The sequence below is a fragment of the Camellia sinensis genome, chromosome 5 (assembly GCF_055761805.1).
Source record: "Camellia sinensis isolate YWXY chromosome 5, ASM5576180v1, whole genome shotgun sequence".
NCBI classification, from domain to species: Eukaryota; Viridiplantae; Streptophyta; class Magnoliopsida; order Ericales; family Theaceae; genus Camellia; species Camellia sinensis.
This window is the reverse complement of record NC_138965.1, coordinates 199,382,330-199,404,737: the sequence shown is the minus strand read 5'-3', so window position 1 is coordinate 199,404,737 and position 22,408 is coordinate 199,382,330. Positions and strand designations below refer to the sequence as shown.

At 34.6% G+C, this 22,408-nt stretch overlaps 4 protein-coding genes and 1 non-coding gene across 5 annotated transcripts; 1 reads left to right on the top strand and 4 right to left on the bottom strand.

Moving 5' to 3' along the window:
- Nucleotides 1-398: 398 nt before the first annotated feature.
- Nucleotides 399-6,839, bottom strand: LOC114261708 (uncharacterized). The gene is made up of 3 exons (XM_028202004.2): nt 5,374-6,839; nt 2,797-3,215; nt 399-1,281 (listed from the first exon to the last, which is right to left on the bottom strand). Exons 1-3 carry the CDS (start codon nt 6,260-6,262, stop codon nt 625-627), a joined length of 1,965 nt encoding a protein of 654 aa, XP_028057805.2. The 5' UTR covers nt 6,263-6,839; the 3' UTR covers nt 399-624.
- Nucleotides 6,840-7,571: 732 nt separating this feature from the next.
- Nucleotides 7,572-9,756, bottom strand: LOC114261709 (uncharacterized). Its single transcript, XM_028202005.2, has 3 exons — nt 8,770-9,756; nt 8,605-8,661; nt 7,572-7,933 (listed from the first exon to the last, which is right to left on the bottom strand). Exons 1-3 carry the CDS (start codon nt 9,581-9,583, stop codon nt 7,893-7,895), a joined length of 912 nt encoding a protein of 303 aa, XP_028057806.1. The 5' UTR covers nt 9,584-9,756; the 3' UTR covers nt 7,572-7,892.
- Nucleotides 9,757-11,323: 1,567 nt separating this feature from the next.
- On the bottom strand, nt 11,324-13,985 carry LOC114261710 (Pentatricopeptide repeat (PPR) superfamily protein). The gene has a single exon (XM_028202006.2). It carries the CDS (start codon nt 13,911-13,913, stop codon nt 11,958-11,960), a length of 1,956 nt encoding a protein of 651 aa, XP_028057807.1. The 5' UTR covers nt 13,914-13,985; the 3' UTR covers nt 11,324-11,957.
- A 45-nt stretch (nt 13,986-14,030) lies between these two features.
- Nucleotides 14,031-14,104, top strand: TRNAN-GUU (transfer RNA asparagine (anticodon GUU)). The gene has a single exon. It is a non-coding gene; the product is annotated as a tRNA-Asn (tRNA).
- A 1,177-nt stretch (nt 14,105-15,281) lies between these two features.
- LOC145792011 (calmodulin-binding protein 60 D-like) lies at nt 15,282-20,026 on the bottom strand. The gene is made up of 7 exons (XM_082872488.1): nt 20,001-20,026; nt 19,661-19,919; nt 18,233-18,293; nt 17,599-18,063; nt 17,343-17,503; nt 17,064-17,267; nt 15,282-15,654 (listed from the first exon to the last, which is right to left on the bottom strand). Exons 1-7 carry the CDS (start codon nt 20,024-20,026, stop codon nt 15,487-15,489), a joined length of 1,344 nt encoding a protein of 447 aa, XP_082728614.1. The 3' UTR covers nt 15,282-15,486.
- Nucleotides 20,027-22,408: the final 2,382 nt, after the last annotated feature.

Genomic DNA, 22,408 nt, shown 5'->3' with positions numbered 1-22,408 from the left:
ATGGTCTGTCGAAATCAATAATGGTAAAACCTAAACTAATAGGTAAAAAAATAACTGTATAATTTGAACGATTTAAATTATACAACTAAATATTCACTTTTTCATTTACATTATTTTATCCATTTTCTCATTCACATTATTTTAGGCTACTTACAGCCTACAATTAAATACATATTCTTCTTCACCCTTTATTTAAAATCAAAATAGTGAATGAAAGTTTAATTTATGATTTTTGTTGTTCAAATTTTAAAATGAATTTTGTCCATTAAATTAAGATTTGAGGGTTATTGATTTCAATAATCAACCATCTCTAATTAGATCACATTATTTAAAATTAGAAATTTTAAGGATTAAATAGATGAAATTAATAGTTTAAAAACGAAATAGAAAAAACAAAATTTAGGGGACAAAAATGAAATTACTTTCTTTAGGCCCATTTTGCATAGTAAATTCTGAATACTTACAAACATATCCATCTTTCTATCTACCAATCATTGCATTTTCTAATGAATCTCTGTACAAGATATTCTTTCTTTTTTACTTTCTATATTTTTTTCTTCTTCATTCATATATTTCTTTTGTCACATTCATCCATAGAGTACATCATCAGATGAACATTCAAAACTAAAAAGAAGAACCTTGCCTGGTTTTCTCCACAATTTGTCTGATCAAAAACTCATCATCATCTTCATCTTCACTCTCAACAACCTCAAACAATCCACGACTTCTTTCAATCCGCTCATCCCACGCCCCTGTTTTCCCATGAACCAACCTTCTTGACCATCTTTCTCTACTTTGATCCTCAAAAAGCCTTCTATCAGACCAAGACATATCTCTCTCAACACGGTTATTGTTACATACCACTTCTGGGGTATCTTGATCAGTATCTGTCACCCTGATTATCTCCCCATAAGCCTCGTTGTACATCTCATTGACTTCATTTACAAGGGTCGGACTTTCTGGGGTAGATGAAGATCCTAATTCGCCATAGGCCAAACCTCTCTGAGAAGCTATGTGTTGCCATTCAAGAGAATTCACTCTCTTTTGGCTGTTTTGAAGTGCTGCCTCGAGCTCCTTGATGCGTGCTTCGAGCCTTGATTCAATTAGCTCGTGAAGGCACAAGCTCAGCTCCCGAGGTGAAACTGCATAGTTTGCAGTATGAGGGTGATCGGTGGAGGTCGTACTTGAATCGGAGTCTGATTCAGGTTGGCCACCGCGTGGTTGCATCGCATATACTTTCAAGTCTCCTTGAACCACATCTGCTTCAAAGTCCGGATCGAGCTGCAACAAAATAATTCAGAACTATAAATTTCTGTGAAAGAAAGTTGGATAGATCGCATCATACACAACAGAAATTGATCTTTGCTTCAGTCATCCAAGTGAAGAAAGCATTCATCTTTGAAAATCAATGACGAAGATGACAATGTAGACATTCAAGAAGCAACCTTGTTTGGTTTTCAAACTCAAAAACTGTTTTTGAGTTCTTTGTTTTCTGTGTTTGTTTGTCTTTAGTGAACTTTTTTCATGTTTTAGTCAATTTGATCAAGTGCAAGGAAGAGTAATGACTACCTCAGATATGAGTAATACGGCTCAAGTTAGAGGGAGTGAGCTGAGGAAGGGCATTGATCGTAACAAGGATTAAAAAAAAAAAATGTTGTGTAGTTCGAAAGCAACTATTCAACGTGTTTGACAGGGCAGTCACACTAAAGCATTATCCACTTGAAAAAAAAAAAGCTATCAAATATTCAAAAGAACAATGCACTAATTTCTGTCTTTGGGGAATATCCATAATAATCATTTGCTCCTAAACTTGGCAGAGGGAAGAAAGATACTGCAAATAATGGAAGAAGCTGATTCATATTCATATGGTACATAGTTTGTGAGATATTAATATAAAAGCATTTTAGCTGCCGCACACTCCAGAAGCTGTGTGCTAGTGATTTTAGTTTTCTGGAAATTGAGTTTTTTGGTTTTTGTGTTTTTTTGTTTTTAGTGAATATTTTTAAAATTTTAAGCAATTTTTTACTTTTTTAGATGTACCTTACTTAGATATATATAAATAGTAAAATATTTGTAAACAAATATTTTAAAAAATTAATAAATACATAAAAATACGAAAAATATACTAAATTTTTATTTTTTATTTTTGGTATTTAGTGAATTTTTTAAAGATTCTTTTCACAAATATTATATTTTTTAAGTGTATTTATGTTAGGTGTGTTTAAAAATTAAAAAAAAATTACTTAAAATATTAAAAAAATTCAATGAAAGCAAAAAAATACGAAAAACAAAAAAGTAAAATTTTTTGAAAACCAAAACCAAGCAACTTAAAATCAGCAGCATTGAATGATGAATTGTGGGAGCACCCAATAGATGGTTAATCAGTGGTTATGTGCATTTATGACAATTCAAAGACCAGTTCATGTCAGAAAAGTTTGACTACCGAATAATTGACAAAAAGTGGACAAGCGTTAAGTGAATTAAAACCTTAAGGGAACATAATGTAATTATACCAAACGTGTGGGGCTCAAAGTATTTTTCCCAAACCTCAGGGTAGGTTGGTGTAATTTGCTCCAGAATTAATCACTTCTGAAGGAATATTGTACAGCAGAGGCAGCAAAAGAGTATATAAGGGGAATTTTAAAAAAAAATAATTCCTGGGAGCATCCTAGTTGTACTAAACAAAAGGGCCTAAACTATGGTTTCCAAAATAAAATCCTGGAGAAATGAACATAACCTGCCAGTAACAAAGTAAAAAAAGTGCATTTTAATTTTAATATTTACACATATGCTTACCTCAACAAAATCTGATATCCTCTCCGAAGTAGATGCTTTCATGTTTAGTTCTAACCTCTCCAGTTCCGCTTCAAGCTCCGCCTCAATTTCACTCATTAACTCATGGTTCTCTACTTTCCGATCATCTGGCTCTTTGCTTTTGTGTGTTGTGAATTCCTCTTTAGAGGAAGATGAAATTGGTTCCCGATTGCGGGAGCAATCAATTGTTTCCTGGAATTGGAATTGAATATCTTCACTAGCAAGCTCCTTCACAGTTAGCATATCTTTCATCTCAATCTCCTCATGCAAATCTCGAACCAAATTCTCAGTCTGCTTCAACAGTTCATTTAGGTTGTCCACTTCTCTTTTATTTGCTACAACCGCAGACATCATGCCAATAGTGATCCCAATGAAGAAGAGAAGCATTCCATTGGGTGAACCTGAAAGCCGCATGAAAATACAGTCTTAAAAGGATGTATGGTATTGAAAAGGCAAAGACACTGTGAAGCAATTAGTAAAACAAGATGTCAGATACCAAACCAGGACAGAGACTGATTAACCAACTGGTCTATATGGTTTACTGAAGGTTACGTTACATACTATGTAAACAGAACATTTTGGAAATTGAATTGTAATTAATATTTTTGACAAATCTTAAAGTTGAAGCTGTCTAGTGAATACAAGAGCATTACGTGACAGATACAGCTGTAATGTCTTATAAATATGAATGAAATATCAAGGAGAAGGAAACTTCTCTGGCTTAAACAATTAGTATATTGCTGGGATCTCTTCCCTTGCAGTGTTTTTAACTGCACATGAATGCAAGTTCAACAATAATCTCTTAACGCAAAAATGAGTTAAATCCTTACTCTTTATGCCTGCAACTATCACCTGAAATTGCAACTATGCTATTCCCCAAAATTACAGCTATCCTATCCATTCTCAATACTTTCAGTCACTACAAACTCAAATTGTTACATAATCAAATTTAGTTTCTTGTAACAAAAGTATCAGCATTACCATTTAATCAAGTCTATTGCTTTATTCTATTTTATTAGTCAAAAAGTAAACGGCTAAAATCTCCTCAAGTGGCGTTAAACTAAAAAGGCCAAAGACAAAGGGCATGTTTGGTTTGTCTCTCAAAACATATTCTTCGAGAAAAAATTCTAGAAACATATTTGATTTAAATTTTTTTTTTAAAAATTTCAAAATCACTTTCCTCTCTACTACACATCAATCCATCATTTTTTTTCTCTCTCCCCTCTCCTTCTCAATCACTTTTTCTCTCACACCCATTTATTCAAGTATAAAAAAAATATCAAATCATCCCAAATTCCAAAACCATTTTCAAAATATACAACCAAACAAATTTTCAAATTTTCTAAACTCTCTCCAGAAAATTATTTTTAAAATAATATCTCAAACACAAACCAAACAAGGCCAAACTCTGGTGCAGCATAAGCCCTAAGAAGCCCTTTCACAAAAATAAAATAAAATAAAGGCATCACCTAAGCAATACCAAAGACAAAATAAATAAGGATTCATAAATATCTAGCCATGTAACAATGTAGGAGAAGAAGTTGATGCTTTCCCCTAATTTCTTGCACATACAACAACAATCAATCAACACCTTTCATCTCTTCCTAAGGTTGTGAAATTGTAAGCTGAGCCTTATGGGTGCTACCTAGACAAAGAACACAACCTGACGATGAGTCTTGTTCTTCCAAATTCCTCTCCAAACAACGAAGTCCCCCACACATCTCCCAGTAGAAGGAGCGAACTGAGAAGACTCCTTCTTGGAAACTCTTCATATAAAAGCATCTGGCTTGCCTTGATGAACTTTTGTGTCATATGACATCTCAAAAAAATGCCTCCTATCTCAATACTAATTTCTTTTGATAAAATAATTATGCATAAAAACTACTAAAAAAAATTCAGGAAATTATGTGAAACAGTTAAATTCTTTGTCAGATGCCAGCCTTCTTATGCCAACAAGTTCACTACCGTATTCATCTTCTATCAAGCAACGCAAATTATAAGTGAAGGATTGGTTTGGGATGTGGCTTTTTGACTAAAATATAAGGTGAAAGTATAGAAAGTGTTGGGGAATGGCTTTTTGGATTTTATGAAAAAACATGCAAAACGTAGAGAGAGGGGAAGGAATCTTTGATTTTTTTATATGGCATTTTGGCTTGTTGACTTTTTTGTGACTTCTTGGCTATTTTATTCTCTTCCCAAACAACACCGAAATCTGTTATGGCTAAAATAAGAGGCATAGTCAACACCTTGCAGGTTAATTTCTAGATTAATCATACATCCAAAAAAGAGAGAAAAATCTAAGTCAGCCTCCAGGGAAGCATTCAAACAAGGATCTTGTTAATGTGTGACCTTAGGCCACAGGTTAAGAAAACTTAAAAAGATTGTATATCCTTTATTGCACACATTGTTATGCAAAATGTACAATCTTTTTAAGTTTCTTAACATGTGCCTAAGGGCAAACATTAACAAAATTCTTCAAATAATATAATACAACTTAAAAGGCATGGAATGTTAAAAGTGCAAAATCAAGTTCGTCAAAGCATGTAAAGAAAGTAGAACCTTGTGAATGAAATGGTCCACCAGGTAACCCTGTGTTGGAACTGCTCAACTGCCTCTTTCCACGCCTTTGTTCCGGTTTCCTCGGGAGCTCCACCAATCCAATTACTTGAGATGAATTGGTTCCCAACAATGTATTACTATCCTCTTCTAAGGAAATCCGACCTTTGTTCTTAAGCTTATAACCAAATGAATCACTAAAATCTCCGCTAATTATGCAGTTCCCATCAGTTACCAACAATGGCCTCACTGTTGGTGTAAGTGGTGATGGAACTGAACTATACTCAAACTCATCCTTTTGAGCCTGCTCTCTATACAGCTGAGCAGTGAGGTAACTTTCTAAAGGGTTCAACGGTTTAACAGAAAACTCGCGAGACCTTCTACTTTTAAGAGGCTTGCTCTTTGCTAATCTATAGGTCTCAAATCCCAGTAAAGCATCACCAAAATTGTCAAAACCCTCATTCTTTTCACCAATTCCAATCGCATTGCCCTGAAAAATTTCTTTTCCTTGGAATCCTGGTGGAAAATTCTTCGTCATAAGCACATTGTAATTCTCATAATTCCCTACATTTGCCAAAACTTTAGCATCACTGTCACTTGTAGATGCATTTCCAGCTGCCAAACTACCACCATGTCGGTCCAATTCATGAAACGTCCAATCTGAAACTGATTCATCATGTTCTCCCCCTGAAGAAACATCTCCTCCCAATCCTTTTCGTACCGATCCGCAGAATGGAGTATTTTGGTCCTGCATCTGCTGAAGCAAATATTGGGATTTGGATTGCCTACGAATTGAATTCCCATCTGATAACCCATTTTCCCCAGACAAGTTTTGCCAATACTTGGCTAAATACCCAGCTCCAGCTGCTGCTGCAACAACCCATAAATCCATTCTCTCCCCCCCCCCCCCCCCCTCTCTCTCTCTCTCAAAAATTCCAGAACAAAACTTGAATTTTCCTTCAGTTACAATTGATCAAAATCTTGAAGTAAAAACAATTATAAATTCAGAACAAATGACGAGGGCTTGAACTCAAAACCCAGACGCAAAAATCAAGTTATTAATAAATAAATAAAAGAAAGAAAGAAAGAAAAACAACAAAAAGAATAACAGGTCAAATATGAAGGATTGAAACTAATAATATGTAGATGAAAAGAGCATATTAAAGAACAAGAAACAAACTTTCATGTGCTCTGTACAATCAAATCATAGTAAGAGGAAGAGAATGAAAAATCAAACAGAACCCAATTGAGGAAAACTCGAGCACTGCAAAACCCATGAATGGAAAGAAAAGATCTGCTCTGAAAACTGTTCAACATTCAGAGCCGTAGTCGAAATTGATTGGAAAGGTATAAGAGAAGGCATAGTGAAAACCGGTTAGTTTGAAAAGGACTCGTTTGGTACAATGTTTGAGAGTGGCGACGACATTTCAGATCCACCCACCACCACCAGATATTTGGGCTGGGGACCCAATACAAGCGCTGCCGCAATTTCCTTTATTATCTGCTTCTGGGCATTACATGTGGCTAGGACTGAGAAAAAAGAGGAAATTGCAATTAAGTGGAAGGACTAAAACATAATTATAAATTCGTAGTAAATTAATAATTAAAGTGATAATTTTTTTTTTTATGATTTTACAATTATTTTTTAGTTTTTCAACTAATTTGTAATTTCGCTGAGAAAATAATTGAAATCCAGTCCGATTTGAAACAAATTTCAATAATTAACTTGATTTTCTTAATAAATAGTTCCGTTCGTGATTTTATAATTATTAATCCAATTTAAAATCAAGCCCAATCATTTAAATATTTATAGAATTTGTTATCTACTATGAACAATTAAATATCTTATTAGTATCAAATATATTTATACATAAGTTGTAGCATTTGACTCTTGCAAATCTATTTTTATTTAGTCAAAAAACTAATTCTAAACAATTACCTAAGTAATTCTTATATTGTGAATGGTGACAATATTTTTAAAAATCATAATTTTAAACCGAACTGAACCGCGTGAGGCTCTCAAAATCAAAAAATTCAATTGAAATTGTTCACTTCACATCTACCATTTCTATTTTACTCGAAACTTTAAGAACGTGTTTTATTCTGAAGAAAAAATGTTAATTTTTCAGAATTTTCATACAAAATCTTTCACTAGAAAGATGCCTGGGTGATAATTTTGATATTAAAAACATCTTGGTGAGTTGACAAAATGGTTCATTAAAATCTTCTACTAACCACCACTGAAGGTTGACAAAGCTTCATTAAAAAAAAAAAATTAAAATTTAAAATACAACAATCTATCTCAATGGTCTAACAAAATGGTTCATAAAATGTCATAGATTCACAATAACCCTCAATTAGAAACCGAGAAATTGGAGATTAAAAATTTTCAACATATGAGAAACTCAGAAATGAGAATGTCACTACTGTGACCAAGTGTATGTCTGACAAGCTTTGCTGCAACTTCGAAGCTCTTCAATATTCATCTTGTTCAACCAAAACTTTGATAGTTCATTTATGCTTCACATGAACAACATGATCCACAACCAAGCGAGAAAAAACCCTAGAAAGATTCCAGCAAGAAACTACAATTAGTTTGCACGTTTGATTGCACAAGTAACTCCTTTCTCAACTCTCTCATGAAATCAAAAAAACAATAAAACAGGCTCTGTGAAATATATTATCACCGGGGAGGAACATATATGATTTAATTTTTTTTCTCAAAATTTCTCGTATTAAGATCAATCAAACATCTCAAGGCATAGAGATTTCTCTTACTTGAATCATACATGCTCCCAAAAAAAAAAAAAAAATTACTATAAACCCAGAACAAGTACTAAGGTGTCTAGAAAATAGAATGTATGGTGTAGATTCAAATTTGATATAAATCTGGACCACACATTTCATTTTCCGATTACTTTTGGGATAGTATTGTCAACTCCAAAAAGTTTTGTTGTAATTGCACATGCTTCTCTGAATATCCCAACAGCAAGCATTTTGTTGCCATATTGTTCTTTATTCAAAATGTACTTTCAGAACTTTATTTTATTTTTTAGAATTTCATTTGAAAACTGTTAAAGTGAAAGAAAGAATACAGCACTGTATTTAGGAAAAAAGTAAAAAAGTAGTGAAGAGCATGACACTAATAGAAAGTGTCTTTAGCGAAAGGATTTGTTGAAAGGTGAGGGACATAAAGTCAAAAAATAAAAATTAAAGGCATTGCCTTTTGTGTACCTCCAACACTCATCTTGGTTTGAATTTTGTGTCTACACGTCCCACTCCAAGCATATCCTAATAACATCAAAACACAAAAATCAAACATATGAATCAAAAAAACTACAGAAAATTTAAAAAAAAAAAGAAAAAGAAAAAGAAAAAAGAAATAAAGAAAGAACTAACCTCGCCCATAGCAATTGTTGGTGGTGTTAACCCCATTGCGGCAAATGCAAGCGAAGGACTCAGCCAATCCAGCAAAACCACACAATCCTCCACTGTCTTCACAATTCTTGCACGCTTCATTCTCATGCGAGCCATTGTATTGCAAAGAAATCCCAAACTCCCATTTCATCGGGTCCCCTTCATCTCCTCCATACCCATAAATCGATGCATACGATGCACACTGAAGCTTAGGAAGATCCAACATAAAACCCGACCCAAGCACAATCTGTGGCTCGTACACACAACAAGTAGAAATTGGTGCATTGGGTGCGAGTCCAATTCCAGCGACCCCTTTGCAAGAATACAAACCTCTGCAGAAATTCAAACCAGACCCTGTATCACATAACTCTTCGTTTTGATCAAAGACTGGAGAGGTAGTGGAGCAACCAAGCAAAACAAAGATATCTTCGGCCACAATGCTGAATGGGCTGGCACGATCTAAGTTAAAGCTTCCAGAATTCTGCATTGAAGAACAATTCGACATTAGGGGGTCTGTGACGATTAAAGTGTTGGTTGGGTAGTCAATTGAGGAAACAGTGTAAACGCCGGTGCCGGTGGAGAATTGAAGTGTCCCTGAGCTACATCTTATGTATCTAGCGAAGTCAGGGTGTCCGCATCCGGACCCTGTACCAAAGGGAAACCTCACAGGGAGAGTGCCACATTTATCGTGGCACGTACCGTTTATTGGGTTGACATGGGCAGCAGAGAGGGGATGAGTTAGGGGGAGAAAGAGCAAAATGTGTATAAGCAGCCATGGATTTGGGGAAGATGACATTGAAGGAGGTTTTTTAAGAGGTAGAGATTGATAGACACGAGATATGAAGGAAATTAATACAGGAATTTACCTTTCACATGAGCAAACTGTTATTTGAAAAAGGAGGGAATGTTCTTTTCGGTGGAGGTGATTTATTGTCAACATTCCTAAAAAGTAGAGCCTACCCATATCATGGCTTCTAGCTAACAAGCACTAACTGGGTGTTTGTTTGTTTTGACAACAGGGGTGATGCCTCGAAAAATTATGACTCGAATGGTTCAGAATATTTAAAATGATAAAATAATGTCGTTTTGATATATTTGAGTTATTCAAGTCACAAAAATTTGAGTCATAAGGAGATGAAATGACTATTTTGACATTTTGATATTTTACTATTTAATTATGTATTATATTTAGTAAATTTAAATGTCTCAATTTAAAAATAAAATAATTTTATTTAATTTTTATTGATATTTAATTTATTTAATTTTTTATAGATATTTTCTTGATATTTTATTCTAAAATTTTATTTATATTTTATTTAATTTCATTATTTAAATTTTAATAGATGTTTTATTAAATTACATATATTTTTATTGATATTTTATTTATTTAATTTTAAAAAAATAAATTTATTTAATTGTGTAAAAATAAAATAAAATAATTTTTTATTTAATCTAGTTAAAAAGAATTAAAATATTAAAGATATGTTTAATATTGTTATTACTTAGTAAATAATTGAAGAGGGTAAAATAGTCATTTGAGTATTTATCATTCTCTATAATATCCCAAACAAACATAGGATTCAATAGAATAGTCCAATCCCGATATCTAATTCCATGATTAAACAAGCATATGATATAAATTCAGTCCAATCAAATAGTCCAAGGACAATGTATTCCAAAATTAACAATCCGGTGAATTCCAATTCTTCCTTATCTAATCCGTTCAAACAAACACAACCTGAGCCTCCGTTTGGCAAGTTGGTCTCTACGCTTTTTTGGCTATTTTAACTACAAAAGACAGAATAAGTTATTTTAGTTACAAAAAACAAAACATCACATCCAACCCAAAATCATTACACTCTTCTCTCACAAAAAAAAAAAAAAGTCAAAAAACCAAAAAGCCCTTCCCAAACCAGACTTTTTAGCCCATGCTAAAATAGTCAAAAAAATCCAAAAAACCAACCCACCTCCCAAACCAAAGGACCCAAGAAGGAAGAAACAAGTTAGAAATTAAAGGGCCAACATGAGTTTTAAGGACCCTAGAGAATAATTTTTACTTTTATTTTTTGCATGAAATCAATTGATTAATTTATGGCATAAATAATAAACACATAAGAACAAAGCAGAAAATAAATATTTGCAACTTCCCAAAAGAAATTAGATGCACATCTCGTTTCTTTGTGTTGAGCTCGACTCTTGCAGTTGACGGTTGACCACATCAGCAAGAATCACCTCACTTGGATTAGTCGGGCCTTAGGCCAGATGTCGGGTTATCAAAAAGGTCAATACTTGAATTTTGATGTCTTGCAACAATATCACCATTCTCAAACACAAGACACAACGTACCCTCTAAAGAGTGGGAAAAAGAGGTGTCATGCTGTGGTTTCCCTACATTAAAACTACTGCCCATTCTGTACAGACTACCTTGTCATGAGCTTCTAATATTCTGCTAGTTTAAAAAAAAAAAAAAACCTCTTCTAAAATTACTTCTAATCCATACATTCACACATCCAAAAACTGGTAATGGCTGCAATGATAAACAATGCCATCAGAGGAGTTTTCCTTTTCATTTCTCATACAGAACTGCCGAAGTCAGTATTTCCCATCTTTTGCTGTAAATTTCATAAGTTGACAAAAACGCCTAGCCCAACTACATGCCGAGTGATTCTTGCAAGCAAAAAACCAAATGAAAAAGCATATATTGTGAATGTTATGCATTAACATTTATCCCATAATCTTCAAAGCCATAGGTGATTCACTTTCCTAGACCTCTATCCCTTGTGTCCCTATCAGATAACTAGAGGGAGAAAAAAAATACTAAGCCCCCTTTTTGGGAGCAGAACCACTAATACAAAAGTTAGAATTGGAAGCTCATGAAGTACTCGCATCTTGATCAGCCCAGCGCTCGGAAACCTCTGAGCAGTTCCCTTTTCCCGATATCTTTTTCAAGTTCCATTTGTAATGCAGCTCTGTAGCCATTAAGCTCTGGTCCATATGGAAGACTCGGCTGTTTGTGAAGCAGATGCATTTGGGCAGGCATGATTATCTAAAAACAATATGCCGTTTGTTCTCCCAAATTCCTCTTTCTTGCCACTCATATACCAATTGGTTCTTCACAATGGAAAAACCACGAGTATACAAAATAAGCAACAGACAGATGTGATGTTCATTCATGCACTCAGACCGGCCCAATTCTTGAAAGCAATCAGTGCTTCCATTTTCCTCGTGTTTCTCTTTCTCAACTTTGCCACTTTGAGTTTCTTATGGTTCTCCATGAAAGCTTGCTTGTACCTCCACTTATCGACAAAGATCTTCATCTCTTGAGATTTCTCCACAACTTGCATCACAGCATCAAAGAAACCTCCCTTAACCAGAGCATAAAGGAAAGCATCAACCAAGTTGTGGTCTAGTTTGAACCTCTTGTCTCCATCGATAGAAACCCTTCTCTTAACCTCATTCCACAGCATCAAAACACTGAAGTATTTCTCTGTGGTTGCATACCCATTAATAAGGGACAGGTATGTCTGCTCATTTGGTTCAAACTGAAGGAAGATCATCCTTCTGAAAGTCCTCCTTGCATCTTCTAACCGCCCTGCTTTACAGAAGGCATGAATAATCGAATTCCAGTCATGGGTACCTACTACAACTCGAGGATCCTCAACAACCTCATCTAAAAAGGCTGCCATAAGCTCGGGTCGGTGATTCTCAGTTAAACTTGTCATTATAGTCAAATAACTTCCCTTCAAGTCAGGTATTCTTGATTCCCTCATGTCTCTGAACAGAGAGAACGCTGATTGAAAATCTTGGCTTGACATTGATGCTTCTATTAGAGCATCATATAAACCAACATCCAATTGGAACCCTGAATCACTGATCTCTGTAACCAATTGAGTTCCTTCAGCTGTCCTGTGCTCTTTGCAATAAGCTTTCAAGATTGGCACATAGACCCCAAGCCCAAGAGAACATCCCCGAGCATTCATTTCATCGAGAATGTTGTGTGCCTTATCTAATAAGCCCAGATAAACACAAGCACTGATAATGCCATAACCAACTGATTGTTCAGCTATGAGTGATGGACCCTCCAACTTTTGAGCTTCAATTATCAAACTCGCTAAATCCTTGATACTTCCATTTTGAAGAAATCCATTTACTACTTCACAATAAGTTTCTTCACTAAAATTTGATTCCTCTCCATGTTCTCTCAAATTACTCAAAATAGTCACTGATACAGACACTAAGCTACCCGCCTTCACATACCCACTAATCAAATTACTAAGAAATATCCTCTTGTTAACAAAACCAAACCCACGCATCAAACCTTCTAACTCAATTATCTTTTCTCCAAGCCCCTTCAATGCATACAAATAAGCAAGAAATCCAAAACTCGATTCATCAGGCCTAACACCCAAAACCGACATTGTCTCCACCACACTCTCAGCATCACCGATAGATTCGAGAACGCGACAACAACCCTCCAAAGCAGCATTACATGCAGCCAAGTCGGGTTTCATAAAACCCAACTTCTCATCCAAAACAACCCTACAATTCTCATTAAAAACCCCCAAAAAGGCGACAAAACTACCATTTTTCCTACTAATTTCTACAAGAACATTGCCCCAGATGCCAAACGGCAAAAAATACCGATTCTTGAACATGCTCTTCACCAATGCAAAAGCAGGGGCAGCAGTGTTGGCAATTTTCATCGAATTCAAAAGGGTCTCAACAGTTTCAAACTCTAACAAATCCGGGTTTTTCTCCAACAAATAAACCACAGAAGCAAAAGCCCTCTTGAGATTGTGGGTATCATTGAGTGAAGACAAGTGGGTAATGAGAGAATTGGTGAGAGGCTTACTTGGGAAAGAAGAGCTGTTGGTGAGAGCCTTGAAGGACTTCCATGCTTCATCAGTGTTGTTCTTGTTGAGGGAGGTTTGGAGGGTGGTCTCTAAGGTGGATTGGTGTTCTAGGGTTAGGGTTTTGGTGGGTTTTGGAGGGTTTGTAGAGGGTTGTGGAGGTGGGTCTTTCTTCAAGGCAAAGATTGAGGGTTGGAGGAAAGAGTAGAGGGTTGGGATTTCAGTTTCAGAAGAGAAGTGTCGGTGTGGTAGCAGATTCAAAGCTCTTCTCCACATTTTTTCTCTGGTTCTCTCTCTCTCCCTCTCTCTTGTTTCAGGAGCAAATTGGAGGCAGAAGAGCGTGTCAGTGATATACATTTGAAATAGTTTTGGAAGGAGAGATAACTGCATCAAGCTGGAATAGCTCAGTTGGCTAGAGCGTGTGGCTGTTAACCACAAGGTCGGAGGTTCGAGCCCTCCTTCTAGCGCTTTTTCATTTTTTTTTTATTTTTTATTTTTTTTTCTTTAAATAAACTTTTATTTTATTCTTTTTAAAGTAAATTTAAGGCACTCAAGCGCAAGCTTAAATCTTTTTTGGCCAACAGGACATTATCTGTCCAAAAATTTACATATACGTAAGAATGTTACATTTTTATAAATTATATGTTCAAAAATGTGTGTATATGTTTAAATGCCACTTATTCATAAACGTGTCACTTGTATATCTAATGTCACATATCTGTTCACCTTTGTCGGTTATAACTTTTCGGTAGCTTTTAAACGCATATCCTTATCACAAAAGAGATTAAATCTTGGACCAAATAACATATATATGACTCCATAAATGTGGATTTTTTACCAATTAACACTACAAGAATTTACACTTTTGGCAACAAAAAAATTGGTCGCTAAAAGTCAATTTTTGGTCGGCAAAAGTTATCCGCGACCAATTTTTGTGGTCGCTACTTTGGTCGCCAATTGAGGGTCGGCAAAAGTAATTCGCGACCAAAATTGTGGTTGGTCGGCAAAAGTTGGATTTCGCGACTAAATTTTTGGTCGCTAAATATTTAATTACCGCGACTAATTTATTTTGTCGCCAAAACACTTTGGTCGCGAAAAGTAATATTTTCCCGACCAAAAATTTTGGTCGCCAATCGTGACATTCCGCGACGAAAATTTGTTTGGTCGCGAATTGTAACATTTCGCGACCAAAAAATTTGGTCGGCAATTGTAACATTCTGCGACCAATATTTTTTTGGTCGCCTATTGTGACATTTCGCGACCAAAAAATTTGGTCGCCAATTGTGACATTTTGCGACCAAAATTTGTTTGGTCGCCAATTGTGACATTTCGCGACTAATCAATTGGTCGCCAATTGTGACATTCTGCGACGAAAATTTGCTTGGTCGCCAATTGTGACATTTCGCGACCAGAAATTATGGTCGCCAATTGTGACATTCTGCGACCAAAATATTTTTTGGTCGCCAATTGTGACATTTCGCGACTAATCAATTGGTCGCCAAAACTATAAAAACATAACCAAATTTTGGTCGCCAATATCCAACAAAATAAACCTGTAATTTATAATAATTCATCCAATTTATTCAATATAATCTGTAAAAAGAAGAAATCATTCAAACCAACAAATAAATTGAATCATTAACATTCAACAAAATACATATATCAACCATTTCTGAACCTGTTTAATTAAAGTCAACAACTATTATAAGTTTACATCCACAATAATTCGAAACTACATATTTCATCTAGCATAAAAATTTAACACATAACAAGTACTTGTTATTATGTTTTAAATTTTTATCCATGTACATCAACCCAAAAATATAACTAGTAGTCTACCAAATATTTTCTATACACACCCATCCAAAAATATAAATAGTAGTGTATCCAAAAATATAACTACTAGTCTGCCTAATATTTTCCATATACATCTATACAAAAATATATAATCCTTCCAAAAACTCAAAAAGTGCCAATTTGTCCTGTATAATTTAGCTTTGTGCACGAGTTCATCCATCTGTACCAAAGAAAAAGAGAAATAATGTCAGTTAAAATTGGACAAATAATGAAAAATGTCCATGAAAAGCAAAGGTCACATTAGCAAATTAAAATGACTACCATTATCAAATTGTAAATAAAACAATAGCATTCTTATGTCTATAGAATAAATTGGATGAGCCACCATTCCAGATCCAATATAGTGCCACACAGCAGAAACCAAACACGACAACTGAAATTGATCCATATTGTCAATAACTCCTATCTTCCTATCTTTAGTTGGACAAATAATTGGACATATTGTCAATAACTCCATATTGTCAATAACTCCTATCTTCCTATCTTCCTATCCATATTGTCAATAAATTGGACAAATAATTCCCTTTACCAAGTTCACCAATTCTCAAAAAATCAGGTGGGTACTAATTTGTACATTTTAACAATTTCGTTCCTATCTTTAGTTGGATGTTGTCAAGATTGCCCCTATTCGTCAAATGATTTTCAACTCTAAAGTTTGACAAATTTTAAGAGTGCCAGACTGGAGCAAAGTTGCAGCACCATAAGAACTTGTCGACTAAAGTTAAGCCTCAACACCACAATATGGTTTTAACTACTTAGCAGAGGTAAATTACGGGTTGTTTAGCAGCAAATTGTTAAAGTCCATACAGCACAGTTTTCCTATATAAATCATGGCAAGGATTCCAATTTCTTGGATTGGACATTATCATTTTCACAAGTCTACTGACATCATAATAGAATTAAAATATTTGAGAATATTGTGGAGGTATCCATTTCAAGAGGAACAGGAAAACGCACAAGAGAAAATTGAGGATTTCAACAACTGATTTTAGGTACATGGGTAGACGGACTAATAAGCGAGTGGTTTCAGATTTTTCCAGTGCAACCAGCCAAACTGTTTAAGCTTCAAATGCCATCATATATGACAACATGGTTCCAGTTATCATATGCTTTCTTCACCAAGGTATCCACATATAACTGCAACAACAAAATTTACAGGTTTCCATAAGCATCACATTCTCTAATTATGAGCTTTATGACAACCTTCCAGGGGTGGTACCGGGAGAAAAGGAAAAAAGAACAATTAGTAATAGTAAGCACTCCAATTCTAGTTTGGTTGATTAGTTTGTTTGAAGAAAAGAAACACCCAAAATCACACCTAAACATATATAACTGCCTGTGATTAACATTTCCAATCAAAGATTAGATTTAAGGATAAGTATTTTACTCAGAACTTGATCAAATATACAATCAACATGTTTACCAACCCGGTCCAAAAGTGAACAAACGCTGGCAGCGGAAGGGAGGGGTGTAAAGTGTCTACTGAATTCATGGCATTATTATTTGGTTTCAAGGAAGTGTTTTAATAAAACAAGAATTGCATTGCCAAAAAAAACGTCTCATACTAACCTTCTGGCTATCAGACAGGGAATCAGATAACAAATATTGTTCACCAGTTATAAGGCCACTTAGCTCGTAAATACTGTTAAAGACAACACCAACATTTCTTGTATCATCAGCATAATACCCATAAAGCTTCCCACTCATGGCACAAGTCTTAGCATGTTCTATGAGAGCATCCCACATCTTATTTGACATACCACTGCTAAGGATCTACAACCAACAGAGGAGTCAGCAGATAATTATAAAGAATGGATACTCTTATTCAACAACCAAGCATGCACTTACAGTCCGTAGTTTTTGAGAGTCTCTGACAACAAGTCGAACAAAGTCTTCAACCGTGAATATTCCTGACTTATTTAGCCTCTTGTGGAATGACCCATCTTTGCCAATCTTCTCCAATCTCCAGACATCATCATTTAAAGCAGGTGGATAGTGCTTCTTGTATACTGTAAATGAAAAGAAGTCAACAACAATATTCCAAAGACAATCCAGAAAAAATAATTTTAACAAGGAGTTCAAAAATAAACACTAAGCAGCTTACATTCCCCTCTGTGATCTTTAACAGTGAAAGCTTCTGTCTTTGCCTCACCTACGCGTATGCCCTCACAAAAGCCTGAGGCGACCTTCAGGCCAAGCCTGAACTTCTTGCTCCTTATCCAACTTGAGTTATCAGTAAATGTAAGCTCTCCCAGGGTTCCCACACGTTCTTTGAGCGTCACTTGCAGATCCCCAGTCAAAAGTGGTCTCTTTCCTTCACGCTCTTTCACAACATGGCTTTCAAATTCTTCTTCGGTCCAACCCCCATCATCTTCATTGTTGAAATCACCTTCCAGCACAACAACATCAAGTTTTATGGTGGATTCAGGTCCAGAGGTTACAACATGACCTGTATTCACATCAAGTAAAACAATATGGATTGCAGCACCCTGTTCCCCTTCTACTTTTCCTCCAGTGAAAAGGGGAAGAGACAACCTTGACCTGAAGTGCAGCTGCAAGTTTCGTCCATCTGGCCAGAGGCGAATAAAAAGACATAAAAAGTTGACCTTAAGTGCAACGTGAAAAGGGGAAGAGACAACCTTGACCTTGCACACACACACACACACACACACACACAAGATGAATAAAAAGTTTTGGGAATCAATAAACATGATGCAGAGGCGAAGTAGGAGATTTACCAAAACGGCCAGACCCCTTGAATGGTTCTGCTTCATCTGAAACACCACCTTGCTGCTGTTCCTGGATTTTCAGAAAAAATCGTATAAATACACCTTTTTTAAAGGATTATTTGTAAATAATAATAGTTGAGGGGTTTTAGTATAAATAATTCTGGAAAAAGGCAGAAACTTAAGTTAAGTTTGTGATCATTATACTTTAGTATAATTGTGCTTGAAATAGTTATTATGATTGGAATGTGAAAGGAGGGGGAAGTGAAGAAAGAATCAAAGTTTGCATGTGGTTCTTCTTATTATCTTTGCTATTTTATTACTTAGAAATAAGTTAACCTAACGAACAAGCACATGCAGTCAACATGCAAATTCACAAATAATAAAATCAAGAACTGTATCAATCCGAAAAAAATTGTAAATGAGGTCATTGACAGTTTTGCTGGGTACTTCTTCACCACAGGTCCCTGCAAATATTCAAAAATATAAATATTTACACTATTGTTAAAATATATAAATAAATAAATTATACAGAATGATGTGACTTTTATGTAGTAAACCCATCATTATTTTTAAAAATAACACTTTTCTGTATAAAATTTCTAGTTTAGTAACTTGTTCCATCCATGTATGTAGGGTAATAAATAATAATACTATGTGCTATAAAAAAAAAAAGTGTATATTGAAAAGTACTTTGAAAATTAATTATATGGAACCAATTTATTTTGAGTGTAAGTTTAAAAATAAATAATACACCATTTTTTTGGGAGCAATTTATAGGGTGTATATTTAAGATGCATAGCTTTTCTAATGTATGCATGGATCAATAATACTACACACTGAGAAAAAAATTCAAATATTTGTAAAATATAATTTGTGGATCAAATCTATTTCGTAACCTATATTACACTAAAGTTTGAGTTTATACCATATATTTTTTTGTAGAGATACTATTTTTAGATGCTTAAGGATGGCTTAGCCTAACAATAAGGTTTGTCATTAGTGTCTCTAGTGATGCGGCATTGAGTTATGGAAACAATTTCTCCAAAAATTAAGAAAACATTATGTATATTTTGCCCTCTTTAAACCCGGCTTTAAAAAGAGCTTCATGCATTTAATTACCTATTTACTTTCTCTAAATGCTCAACTTTTTCCAATGTATGGACATGCATGTATGTGATGAGTAGCAAACAGGGTCATCACTATGTAATACTAATACACTTTCAATAACAGTTGTGCTATATGTATAAAATAACTAGATATAGAATATATAAATGGGAGATAAAAAATGTTTACATTTGTAATTACGAACATATTTGCATCTATAATTGTGAGCATTTATCTCACATCTGTATATTCTATATTTGATTCATTCTGTGAACACATGAATTTTGTTTCAATACTGGTTGCTGAATAAACACACTAAGAGTAAGTAGTAACCTGAAAGACCATCCAAGCAGCCCATGATAAGCAGTGGCCAATCAAGTATATACAGCCCCATGTCCAGTTTTGACTTTCCATTGAAGACAAATTCATATCTCCTACTCCTCTCTCTCCTCCTGGTATGGAATTTCCCAGTAGTTGGTGTAGAAGAGGAGGGCCTTTGTACAGAGTAATAAGAGTGGCACCTCCCACACTTGCAACTGTCCCTATTATTTTTGCCAACCCCACTTTGCTTCTTATATTAACTTGCTCCAGCCTGAGTGGTTGAGAGATGAACAATAACAATCAGATGAACTCACACACACACACACACATATACATACATAAGGCAAATTACGCCAGTTGTGGATTTAGTTTGTCCATTGTTTAAATCTGGTTCTTGTTGTTTTAGTTGTATCAATTTTGATATTTAATTTTTCATATTAATTTTTTAATTTTTCACCTAGGATGGAACATCGTGTGTAAGTGGTTGCACAAAACTCTCAATGATAATGTAATTACGTATAAATAATAATCCAACGTCTAAGGCTCAGGTATGCAATCATTAATACTTAGGACATCCCTAATGAGATAGCTAAAATTATTTTTTAAAGTGTATTATATAATAAAAAGTGATAAAAAGGGACAGAACCCTATGTTGAGAGAAACAATGTATGCAAATGGTTGTATAAAGTTCTCAATAGTAATGCAAATAGGTATAAATAGGAATCCAACTTCTCATACTTAGGTTAAGGCACACAATCGTTGGCACTTGTACTCATTGTTTTTTTTTTTTTTTTGATAACCGAGTATCCGGGCCAGCACCCCTTCGGAGTGACGCACCTTGACTAATCTCAGGGCCCTGAGCCGATCGACCGGGCAAAGACGCAGTGGCCCGCCAGTAACCAACTGGGGGTGGGATTCGAACCTGAGACCTAGAGAGGAGCACTTGTACTCATTGTTATATTGAGAACATAGCTTACACCTATCAACTTAAATATTAGAGTGCTCCCCTCGACTGATTGTATTTGTGATTACAGGTTGATTGAATGACACAGAAATCATACTTATCTTTAGCTTACTATTGTAGTTAGATTTTTCCCCAAACAGTACCAATTTGGTCTAATTTATAACCCCATTAAGAAATTGAATGAAAATCAAAGATAAAATGAGGTTCATTCACTAATTTTCTCTCTTTCATATATTCCCCATACCACCACCTCCTTCCACCACTATCAATTTTGCCTTTAATTTTCATTCAATTTCTTAACAAGTATTCTCAATTAGACCAAATTAGCATAATATGACAAATTAAAAGACAAAATTGATACACCTGAAACTAATTTTTCCATATATATATATACTATTTATACCTTACAGCAGAAGCCATTACAAAAGTGATTGCAGGAACTGAGTTTTGCATTGCAGATGCAAAGGTTGGGTTTGCATAATACAACCCCAAGATGTAAAATCCTTGATTTGCAGTAATTCTGGGGTCCACAAAAGAACATTAAAAAAAATAGTAAATAAAAATTGACCAAAAAAAAAAAAAAACTTAGTACAACATATGGAAGCTCATTTGTTGCTTACCCCAAGTATGAACTTTTGCCTACTAATTTTTTCTTAGTAGCTAAATGTGATTTTTTTGCGACCAAAATATTTTTAGTCGGCAAAAGTGGTCGGTAATTGTGTTAATTCTTGTAGTGGTTGTTTAATAAGTAAGAAATTAGGGCTCTTCATCATACATGTTCATACCTTATGTTGGGGACATCTCACCTGATTAGTGATCATAGAGGTTTACATAAAATCACATGCAATATACGTAAAATTAGAATTAGTAAGCATCCCATTACTTCAAATCTTGCTTCTAGAAAAATTTGAGAAACATCTTCATTTGACAAAAAAATGATAGATATTGAACTGCAACCAGTAATACATGTTGTACATATAATGAAACCACTCAAGTATATGAATATTTTAATTTAAATGTCAATGAATGGATCAAATATTGAAATATCCATTTAATGGTATCAAGTATCAACATTACATTTAATCTTCTAGAGAATGTCCAGGTTTCTCTACATTGCAAAAACTATTAACATAATATAATAAATTTCTAATGAACAGTGGGAAAGGAAGATAATGTCCAACTTTGCCTTCAAGTTGTTTCCCACTGATTTAAACTCTTCGGATTTTTAAATTTATTAAAAACCATTATTTAACCCTGCAACAAGGTTACATTGCAAACATTCAAGTTCACGAAAATTTTGGTAGAGCATATGCACCAAAAAATGTATATTGATACATGCAGAAGAAAAGCAATAAAGTCCGCATCCAAAAGTACATTATTTAACTGTACATGACAGGAATTAAGTTATTAATCCATACCACCATTAATTGCAGGCCAAGAAGAGAAGAAATTATGGAATTCAGTTATTGTAATAGTTATTGGATATGATAGGTACATGATGAAAAATTGGTGGTAATTACTGAGTAAGATTTAGAGAAGAAAGAAACCTCTCAAATTGTTTGAATTTAGTGGCAACGATGTAAATGATAGTGTAGCAAAATTATGGAATTTCTTGAAATTTTAATAAACACAAGATGGGAAATGCAAGGTATGAAAACTCTGCTGTACTTACTCTCTCAATAGTGAGAAAATGCACGGTGTAGAGCTCCATTCAGGAATCCTTCATCAATTCCTTCAAAGACAAACCTTTAAGAAATAATGAAGACATACATTGCATCAGTTAAAAGCTTGAGCCT

Coding starts and splice junctions, on each gene's coding strand:
- LOC114261708 (XM_028202004.2), bottom strand. CDS start 6,262: ATGGATTTATGGGTTGTTGCAGCAGCAGCTGGAGCTGGGTATTTAGCC. Junction 3,216..5,373: donor TGGACCATTTCATTCACAAG/GTTCTACTTTCT, acceptor TGCGGCTTTCAG/GTTCACCCAATGGAATGCTT. Junction 1,282..2,796: donor GGATATCAGATTTTGTTGAG/GTAAGCATATGT, acceptor ATTTTGTTGCAG/CTCGATCCGGACTTTGAAGC.
- LOC114261709 (XM_028202005.2), bottom strand. CDS start 9,583: ATGTCATCTTCCCCAAATCCATGGCTGCTTATACACATTTTGCTCTTT. Junction 8,662..8,769: donor CAACAATTGCTATGGGCGAG/GTTAGTTCTTTC, acceptor TGATGTTATTAG/GATATGCTTGGAGTGGGACG. Junction 7,934..8,604: donor AACCAAGATGAGTGTTGGAG/GTACACAAAAGG, acceptor GAATCTTTCTAG/GGTTTTTTCTCGCTTGGTTG.
- LOC114261710 (XM_028202006.2), bottom strand. CDS start 13,913: ATGTGGAGAAGAGCTTTGAATCTGCTACCACACCGACACTTCTCTTCT.
- LOC145792011 (XM_082872488.1), bottom strand. CDS start 20,026: ATGGACAAACTAAATCCACAACTGGC. Junction 17,268..17,342: donor ACTCTCAAAAACTACGGACT/GTAAGTGCATGC, acceptor TGTTGGTTGTAG/ATCCTTAGCAGTGGTATGTC. Junction 15,655..17,063: donor CCCTGTCTGATAGCCAGAAG/GTTAGTATGAGA, acceptor TCTTTGGTACAG/ATGGATGAACTCGTGCACAA.